Raw genomic sequence first — 10,672 nt, 5'->3', positions numbered from 1 at the left:
AGCGGAATAGCCAATGACAGAAAGTTAATACCAATGTATTTGGTTTTTGTAAATGCAAATCTGCTAATTTAAACTTTAGTTTTATTAGGTACGAAACTAACTGAATACCCCTATTGAATGCTTAAAGAAATCTGCATATTTGAAGATGCGTATATGTATTGGCAAAATAGTTTTCTGCGTTGCGCCGCAGTTTAAAGCTTTAATACGTTATTTATGTGTCAGAAAAAGAAGAAAAAGCTTTAGATGCCACACGGAATTGTGGATTATTTATCATTTCATACGAGCAGTGCTGAACCAAAACGCTTGCATCGTTACCAAAGTCCGAAGCAGCAACTTTTTTTATATTACCACTACAGTTGTTGTCTTGCCAACGGCGAAAAATCGTCAATAAGTCCAGGGCATTGCTTATGAGCGCGATCCGAATACACAGACTCATGTACAAGTGAGATCACGTACAAGCCGCTCAGCCACCGCCGTCATCTGCGTCGCATTATTTAAACTGCATTTATGCACAAAAGCCAAACGTTTGTCAATTCGATTGGTAACCAAATTTATGACCACACGCACATAAATTAGGACTGATCTGAACGCGCAGCGAAGGTGTAAATGCGTGAATATGCCAATTCAAATTGGGTGTGCAAAAAGTGTAGTCACCGGTGCCAGTACGCCAAAGAAGTTAATTAAGTAAATTCGGCTTCTTCAAATTTTCTTGCTATTGATTATCCGAAAAATTATCCAGGAAGTGTGCACATACAAACATATTTGTAGGAACATTCAATTGCCTCGCTCAGTTCTACTGGAACTAAGGCGTACTGCCCGATACCTGCGGTGGCAAGTGTTAATTGAAATCAATTTGATAATCTGTACATAAAAAAGCGTATTGTGTGGAACTATATTGTGCTCATGCATGTTCAAGTATTTTGCACGGCCTGTGCAAAGAAGTTAAGCAGTTTTGAGCAGAGTCTACCTCTAACGTAATTTCTCTCATTTTTGTTCCACGTTGAGTTTTGAAATGTGATTTAATATTACAAGCTCCGCGGAAACTTAAGCGTTAGCTACACTTTCACGAATCTATTTAGGGTCGCCGTGCCTTTTCTATAGATCCCTCTTTGCTAGATTGTGCTGTAATTAACGTTTGAAAAAGTTGACTTTGTTATTACTTTTTTATAAAATATAAGGGTAAAAGACAGGTTGCAAGTTCGTACGAAAAACTACGCTCTGTGGGGTATGCACGTGTTCGTATAGGTGTCGTTATGTGCACATGTGTACGCACATACAGGTTTTGTATTCCTGCCTGTTCTCCTTGGCTTTGTTGTGATTTGAGTGTAAGCGGATGAAAGCGTAATTCAAATCGAATTAAATTAAATGCCAATTTATTGCTGAAAAGCTGCCAACGCTACCCAAATTTACCAAAATCATGAAATGTGTAAGGCTATAAATAATAAGAGAAATGCAAAAACGCAAAATTGATCAAAAATCACTATGGAGTGCTGTACATATTATCGCAAATGATAAATACATACAGGCTAATACTTAAAACCCATCAAAAAATTGTAAAAACAGAAATACTGTAATCTTTGTAAGTTTTTTCCTCGAAGGTTGCACTTCCATAATAAATGTATGTACATATCTAGATATAATACCAACAACGCCAAGCAGAGAAAGTCTGGTCAATGTTTGTCATATAAAGTAATATTCCTTAAATCAAAGTTTCATAGTTAATTTCTTGTTAAAAATTAATGCAATTCAAATATCTTCGGGCTTCACAATTCTCACGCTCAACACACAACTGACAATTTCATGGCTGCAATGTACGTTTTGTTTCGAGTAAGCCACATCTATGCCTTGCATATGTGTGTATATATAATATGTTCGTACACTAAACCTACAAACAGAGAGCTGTGAGTTTATTGCGAAATAATCAACTTCCCTACTTCCCAAGATGATCGACTCGATGAAAACCAATTGGAGATAGGTAATTTTAACACCTTCACTACCGCAAAATTATGCCAACATGTTAACGATCATAAAACGGACCGCGGGCGCAACAAAAAAACAAAAACAAATCAATCAAATAAGGAACGCGCTCGTATTGAGCACAATGTCTGTTGTAGATTTTGTAGTTGTATTTTGATTATTCTTGGCACTAATGTAGTCGATGGCGATTATTAAAGTAAAATCATTTTTCACATATATATTACAGAGAACAGTTGCCTAAACTCCATAAACCCATAAGATTAACACCTCACATATAAACGAAGTGCCGCAGGAATTGCAATAAAAGCCATGCAAATATAAAACATCGCCAATCGGTTTCATATCACGATCTGCTTACCTTTTTGAACTAAAATTAGTCGGACAGCGGATACTAACATACATACGTGTATGTAACAGTGATCATGTGAACAGCTCACGCCAATAACCCAACACCAACGCCAATCGTTCGTCCAGCACCGAGCTTAGCTCAACAATCAGTCCATACAGCCGCTGGACAAACCGCAATTGTTGGCGACGGCAGCTTCCCTTAATTTGTCCGTTCTACGCGCATGCGATTTCGTGCACAATAATATAAACATATAATATATATATGTATATTTTCATGCAGCATAAAGTGTAAAACAGTTCGACGAGCACACGTAGCATAGCACTGAATGGTTCTCGAGTTTTGATTGAATGATTGTGTGGTATGGAAATGTTAAGCCATAATACGTATGCATTTACGTGTTTGGAAGCTAGCGTTGTCATTTAGCGAGTTTTTATGTCTAACACAATTTCACTCAACATTGTAATAGTTTGGCAAATTAGCTGGTTATTTAATTTTAAATGTCTTCTCCACTTTGTACCATTATTGGTAATTGTCTCAATGTGGATTGGTGTGGACCCTATTTGTACTATGTACACTAGGGTGGAGCGAAAAAAAAATTATTTTTATTTGCTTAGCTGAGGGTAAAATTTGTAGATTATAAAAAAGAAAATTTTTGGAAAAAAAGAACATTTTTAACATTTAGAGGCGGCTCACTCATTTTTAAAGTAAATTTCGAGTTAAGATTTTTTTTTGTTTAAACTCTTTACATTTATATAAAAATTACTGAATTTGACGGTTTTTAACTCAAAATTTATTTTAACGCTTAAGGAATATACTTATAATTTTTATATTAATTTAAAGAGTTTAAACAAAAATATTTTTTTTTGTCCAGACGCCATGTTGTCGTTTAAGACTTTTTTTTTAAAACTTCAATAATGACCACAAAAAAATGTTTTAAGTTGATAAATTTTAATTGGCCAGAAAGAGGACTCTCCACAGCTTCTAGAACACTTATCAAAAAAAAAATTTTTTTAACTCGAAATTTACTTTAAAAGTGAGTGAGCCTCTAGATGTAAGAAAGTTTTTGTTTTGTGCCCTCAAAAAACATTATAACGTTAGTCGCTTATATAATTTTCTGAATTACTCATTATCCAATAACGGCAGCTTTCTGACGAGCTGCTGGCTAGATTTGTTTAAGCGAAACCAAAACCCAAACGTTTGCTTTTTCAAAATAAAACTAAAGCAATCATTTTAAAATTTTATTTTTAATTATTTTATTTCCGTTGTGAATTTAACTTGTTGCTATTTGCGTTTTTACGCGTTTGAAAGAATTTATATTTAATTGTGAATTGGAAAACAAAGTAGTGCTTATTATTAATTAATGTTTATGGTATATATTTAACATACAATTTACCGATAAATAACTGTGTGTTCTTACTAAATATGTAAAATAATACATACAGAACAGCATGACATACATTGCTCTTTCCTAAAGTACATTTGTTTTTCAAAATTGTATAAAACTGGTATTACCGTTATTAAATAATTTAATTTAGGTATATGTTAAACAAATTAATAATATATATTACAATACGCAATACACAAATACACACGCATGCATAAAATTCGAAGCAAATATTTCGTTTCGTCTCCGCTTGCACAGTGATTTATCGCATTTCTCTTCAATTCAGTTATATATATACAGTAATACTTTGGGTCTACATAAAGAATTTATTGCTAGTAGTACTAAAACTACCACTCTCTTTAACACGCTACTATTCGGCTATTATTTACAGATTATTTTAGCAATGAATTGCATTTGCATCTTGTTGTACTTGTATTTGTTAAGGGGGAAAAGTCGGCAAAGAGCATAAATAAATTTACAAACCTTTTGTTGAGGAAAATCAAAATGCCGCTTCATTAAAAATATCAAACTTTATTTCAAAATAAAATATATTCATGTTGTATAATAAATAAAAAGTGTTTCAGCTTAAAACTAACTTGCACTGGTTTTGATCTTTATAAAATAAAAAAATTTGCTAATTAAATTCTGCTTTTAATAAAAATAAGGTTTTCTAGACATTTATTTGTAAATTGTAAAATTTTTAATTTTACTTTTTAAAACATATTTAGTAAAGCACAAAATTGCAACAGTTCCGATTAGAAGACACTAGGAATTTTTTAAAATAAATTTGGTATTTGAAGCATGTGTAGAACAAACAAGTTGCATGACATAAATAAAAGTATTTTATAAATTATAAAGTAATTTTTTAAATGTAAACTGAAATTAAGTAAGATTCAGTGCCATTCCATTTCACAAATATTGATATATTAACATATTTTCGCCTAAGTATATGAAAATTGTTGCATTTTACCTTTTAAGACAACATTCAAAGTCTCGTTTAACGAGACTCTGAAGCTACTTTGATTTTTGATTTTTTCAAAGAGTATGTTACTTGAAGCCACCATAGCTTTTCCACAAATTAGGTTCAGAGCAAAATACTATTTTCTGTTTTGGTTGTGATTATTATCAGCCTCTTTTTAGGAGATTCCTTAGCTAAGGCCTTACTATTGTACGAGAAAAGCAGTTTAAAAAAAATTTTAATCATCCTACAAACGGTTGGACTATTACTATTTTGGAATAATTGCTGCAGCTTCAAAACAAGTCAATACGTTTAGTTTAAATTTTTGGCTTCAAGTTTCATAGTTTTGGAAAACCATTTGTATAACTTCAATAAATAAATTACTATAAATATTAATTATTAAAATATTTACAAATGCATGACAATGATTAAATTTCTAAAAAATTGCGCTTTAACAACTCTAAAGAGTAAAAATTTATGCTAATTTTACATGTCTTCACATCAGCTTCTATTTTTTGTTTTATTAATTTATTATTATTTTTTTTTTTTTGGAGTTTTTGTTTATGTCAATTCTTAACGTAAACTTTTGAAATCGATTGAAGATGCTTTCCTTTGAACCGCAATTACAACTACACTATATTTACTTGACGTCGACAACGAGAGGAACTTCGCTGATATCGATTAGGTTTGGTGGCGATGCCAGCTGCGTATGCAGTTGTTGCTGCTGCTGGAGGTCGTGAATGTGCATATGCGGCTGGGCGGGTGGATGCGCTTGTGAGGGGCAGCGTTGTGTTTGCTGCTGATATTGTTGACTGATGCTAGTGATGTTTGAATTGACAGTGGACAATGAGACAGCAGCGCTCGTGGATACCGTCGAAGTAGTCGTTGATGCCATCGCCGATACGGATGTTGCTGGCATGATCGCACCTGCGTTTACAGTTGTACCGCCTGCGCCGTCAATATCGTCACTGCAGTCGTGGCTATTTTGATCGTTCGCGAGGTTGTGACTGCTGCCAGCGCTATTGGCGAGCAACATTCGGTGGTGTTGTTGAAGGCATTGATTGGCATTCACCGCCGCCGCTGCCATCATCATAGCTGCGTCACAGTAATTGGACAACATTGTTGTTGGATTAACAACACCAGCCGTTGGTGCTCCCTGTGCAGCATTTGGGGCGTAAAAACAGCTGGTGCTATTGCTGCTGTAATCGCTAGCCGCCGATGTTGAACTTCCTACCACGCCGCTGGCAGCAGTGCCGAAAAATCCACTTCCATAGCTAGCCACTCCGCTCATCATGCCCACACCTGCCTCCGCATTAAAATGCTGCACATTATTCCCACTTCCAATGTCATTACTACTATTGTTTTGACTGTTGTAATTTAGTAAGCTGCTGCTGCTGCTGCTGCTGCTCGTACTACTGCCTGTATGGCTGTGACTAACGTCCACATTACCGTCTCTATGCGTAACATAATCATTGTTGTTGCTGCTATTCCTATTGTATGCAGCAGCGCTATGGATGTTGTGGTGGTCATGGTGATTGTGGTGATTGTTGCTGACAGCAGCTGCTGCTGCAGCGGCGGCGGCGGCTGCGGCAGCGGATGATCAAGTCGTTGTCAATTGGCGCCACATTGTGTGTCACATCGATGGTAAGTAAGGCCAAGAGAAACTGTTGCCGGACAGCAACATGTCCCGTATGAGCGTTTCAATTGGGGTTTTACCGACTAGACGTACAAAAAACAATTGTTCGATGACCTATTGAGAGGGACGAAAGAAGCAGAGAGATGGAATCAAGCGTATATTTCATCTGACTTCGCAATTTTAATTACTACAGAGTACAGAAACGTTTGAAAAAAAAAGTATTTTTCTTCTTTTGTCTTACTTAATAGTCCTCTGACTTGAAAATATTTTAGAATAAGTAAGAAAGTGGTAAGTTCGGGTGTAACCGAACATTTTATACTCTTGCAACTAGCATGGACAAAAGTTGGGGAAAAACCTTCAGATGTTGGCATAACTTTATATAAAAAAAAGTTGCGATTGAATTTAACATTCATTATTCGAGGAAATCAGGAATTGATAACAATCAAATTTGGTATCTTATTAACTTATATTGAAGGTCATGTACACACTTGGTTTTATTAATGTAGAAATGGAAACACTGATTGCATTAATTTTTGACATTGCTCAGTAATACTTAAGAACTTATTTTCACGACATATTCTGCAAAAGGTTTATTAGAATAAAATGTAATAAAATAATTATATGTAGTATATGGGAGTTGAGGTAAATTATAGAATAAATTCACATATTTTCGGCTCTAAACTATAGTTTACAAATATATGCAATTTAGTATATGGGGTATATGGAGGAAGCTGGGGTAATTCGTGGATCGACATCGCAAATTTTTGATATTAAACTTTAGTATATCCAATATTATACTTTAACCTAATATTGCTAACGTATAAAATCAGGCGAATATTTGTGAAACTGATTTCAGCCATTTTAGGCAAGAGAATACGCTATTAGCAGAGAAGGACTTTTGCTGAATTTCAATAACATTTCTTCCATATTGCTCGATAGATGCGGTACAAAGTCAACCGGAAGTACGAAAATATTTATATTAGGTATATGAGAGCCGAAAGAAGTGTTGACCCGATTTTATCCATTTTTGGCAGAAGGGTAAACTGTCATCAACAACATATTCTCCTCAAATTTCAATACTAGATCTCAAAGTTATAGTACTTATTGTTTGATTTTGACAATTTTTGGGCGTAAGCTGAAAAAACTCGAGGGTGCTATTTGTGCAAAGTTTTATTCTGATAACTTTACTGATGTTTGATTAAGTTAAGTTAAGTTAAGTGTTAAGTTAGATATTAAAAGTTTGTTAGAGGGAGTAGGCGTGGTTGTCATCCGATTTCGCACATTTTCAGATTGGATAACCTCACACACCCCATTTGGTTGAAATTCGTGAAGTTATCGCTCGAACTGACAGACGGACTAACAGACGGTTAACCGGATGTCAACTCCTCTCATCATTCTTATCATTTACAATGTATAAACATAACTCTATATCTATCTCGCATAGATTTACGTGATATAAACAACCGTTAGGTGAACAAAACTATTATATTCTGTAGCAACATGTTGCGAGAGTATAAAAATTATTAACAGAGTTTTATTTTTTTGAATTTCCGTTAAAGAAAAGTCGAACGAAGGCAAAATATAGTATTTAAAAAAAAAAATTAAAATTTTGAACTTACCTGTGATGAAACGGTGCGCAGGGAGGGCAATCTTAAAAGTAACTTTCCAAATCGTGTTGGCTGACTGGGGTACTGTGTGCGACAGTATTCCTCTAGGGCGCACTGCGACTTCTCCTGCAGTGATTCGATATGTGTGACGTCAGATAGACCACATGCATCTAAAATCGGTAAAAAGCAGAGAATAAATGATAAATTATGGCACAAGCATTGAAAAAATAAGCATTAAAATAGAAAATTATAAAAAGCTCAATCAAAGTCTGTCAGAGGAATATGCGCATACATATGTACATAAAGTCTCGAAAAAATTCAGGACCGAAATATATAACAATTTAAATTGTATATATTTATTTTTTGTATCAATTCGCTCTAAACTCTGACAGACTCTGAAATGTCTACACATCAGTCTAATATCATAAAAGTTTAAATAGTTCGTACTTAGTTACTTTAACACTCAGTTGCGCCAAATGATCCGTTGCGAAAATTGCTAACCTCCTCGAAGATGCATTGCTACATACATATACATACATACATACAAATGTAAACTGAGCATGAACATCGTCTTCAAGAAACAACAGTATTAACCTAAAACTCTCGAAATAAAAGCTTAATTTCTTGTAATAAATTTATGGAAAAACAGCAAAAAGAACTCATCGATCGCTCGCCAAACATTCCTAAAGATAATAGCTCAACCTTCATTTGCTGCAGCAGCGGTGTACAAGCTCGAATGGCACAAGAGCGAAATACAAACAAGCATAATCAAAAGTACTGCTAATATACATACATACTCGTACATACATACGTACAAACATGTATGCTTGCTTTTGACCATTGACTGCGTCAGTCGCGCCGTCGGTAATTGACATAGTCAGTAATCAACAACAATCAACATACAGCACTCAACATTTAACAAGTATTTAATTAATGCTTTTTGTTTTACATTTTTTTTTTTCGTTCTCTGTCTTTATATTTCTAATGGAATTTCGCTTCGTCGCGCTCGCAACATGATTCGTCTATGAACTGACTGCGAGACATAGCTCTCGTTTGTGTCTATATATTGTACATACACATGTATATACTTGTACATATTGTCTATGTATCACTTGTATCAAGTTGTAGCCATTAACAAAGCCAAGTGGAGACATATGAATGTCTTTAACACTTATTATTATATTTCGTCACAAAGCAGAAATATATTTTTCAAATCAGCTTTTAAGCCGAACTAAACACTTGTGAGCCTGCCAAATGGCGTAAAGTCGGATGCGTATACGCCTCGTTGGATACCTTTCTCATGAGAATAGTGTCGCCTAGTTCAACCAAATGTGTGCATGTTTGTTCCTTAGCGATGTGGTTGCTTAAAAGAAAGTCCCAAAAAGTTGGTTACGTAAATGTCAATGAAATTAAAGTTTTTAATTTTTCAAGGATTCAAATCTGACATTTTATGTTTACAACGAAAGAAAAAATTACATCAGAGCTTGAAGTGATAAATATATTTAGCAACAGTTTAGCAGTTTTGCTAAATTTGTCAACTGAATTCATATTTTAAATGTTATAAGAATTTATTTTCATAAGAAACATATGTACGTATGTACATACATATGCACATATCGCCCCCTGAATACAAAAGAGTCACAACTCAAAAATTTGCAAAATCGATTCTTTCCATATATCAATTCGTAATACATTTATCTGCCTAACCAAGAAATTTCGTTGTCATCACTAACTTAATTAACTGAAAAATTTGCGTTAGATCTACTTTTGTGTTAATTGGAGCGTTTCGCTCGCTTGTGCGGTATCAACCGAAAGAGAAAGAGTAGAACTGCAAATAGTTGTATCGCTATTGCTGAAATAAATCGTAAATTTTCTGATGTATTCTGTGCAGTTGTGTCTCTTCATCTGAAAATAAGTGCTAAGTTTTGATGAAATAATTGTGTTTTTTACACTGCGATGTCTTAACTTAAAAATGTCTCTTGATTTCTCTGTTAAACTATAAAATCAATAATACTTGAGTAAGACGCTCTTTAAAATAGGTATTCTACTTTTTGGACGACGATTTGATTGTAAAATTTCAATTGTTGGAACTGTTTTTTGCTTCTCCTGAACATTTACCATTTTTCGAGTGATGACGATTGTGTATTTAGTGTGCGATATGTTTATACCCTGAACAGGGTATAATAAGTTTGCCACGAAGTTTGTAACACCCAGAGAGAAACGTCGGAAACCCAAAAATATATGTAAATAAATGATCAGCATGATGAGCTGAGTCTGTCTGTCTGTATATGTACTTTTCTCACCAAGAAGCTGCTCATTTGTTGGAAGGGCCGATATCGGACCACTATAGCATATAGCTGCCATACAAACTGAACGCTTGCGATCAAGTGCTTTTAAGGAACCGTTTGTATTTGTGAAGGGTATTACAGTTTCGATGCAACCGTAGTTAAAGTTTTTTCTTGTTTCCTTTATATTTGGAAGTTACAACGACTTGTCGCCAGCGGCGTCAAACATTTAACGTTTAATTGCAAATTAACCACGAACACAGCCTTCGGAGCATCAATAATCAAATCACTTCACATAAAATAATTGTCAATTGACTTTCTATTAACTATGGCAACAACATGCGCTTAAGGCTCCTAATGCTAGCTTTTTGTAACGACAATTTCTTATGGCGCTCGCAGACGCCTAGTGGACTGTCTAGTCGTTGGACGGTGCGGTCAAGCGACCAATAAGCCCAAGTCAGCTGTAAATTCATAAA

The 10,672-nt window shown here is 34.7% G+C and overlaps 2 protein-coding genes across 2 annotated transcripts in view; both read right to left on the bottom strand.

The window, feature by feature from the left end:
• Positions 1-3,597: 3,597 nt before the first annotated feature.
• Positions 3,598-10,672, bottom strand: part of svp (COUP transcription factor 2) — a 40,058-nt gene continuing 32,983 nt past the window's right edge. Inside the window, exons 4-5 of the mRNA XM_070111986.1 lie at positions 7,924-8,081; positions 3,598-6,418 (exon numbers count right to left, since the gene is read on the bottom strand). Coding sequence (XP_069968087.1) covers positions 6,302-6,418; positions 7,924-8,081 — 275 coding nt within the window. The 3' untranslated portion in view covers positions 3,598-6,301. The remainder of the gene's footprint in view (positions 6,419-7,923; positions 8,082-10,672) is intronic.
• Positions 5,309-6,198, bottom strand: LOC138859029 (sericin-2-like). The gene is made up of 2 exons (XM_070113171.1): positions 6,170-6,198; positions 5,309-6,122 (listed from the first exon to the last, which is right to left on the bottom strand). Exons 1-2 carry the CDS (start codon positions 6,196-6,198, stop codon positions 5,309-5,311), a joined length of 843 nt encoding a protein of 280 aa, XP_069969272.1.

Source organism: Bactrocera oleae, chromosome 2 (genome assembly GCF_042242935.1).
Source record: "Bactrocera oleae isolate idBacOlea1 chromosome 2, idBacOlea1, whole genome shotgun sequence".
Classification (NCBI taxonomy): domain Eukaryota; kingdom Metazoa; phylum Arthropoda; class Insecta; order Diptera; family Tephritidae; genus Bactrocera; species Bactrocera oleae.
Note: the sequence above shows the minus strand (reverse complement) of the source record. Positions and strands in the feature narration are given on the sequence as shown.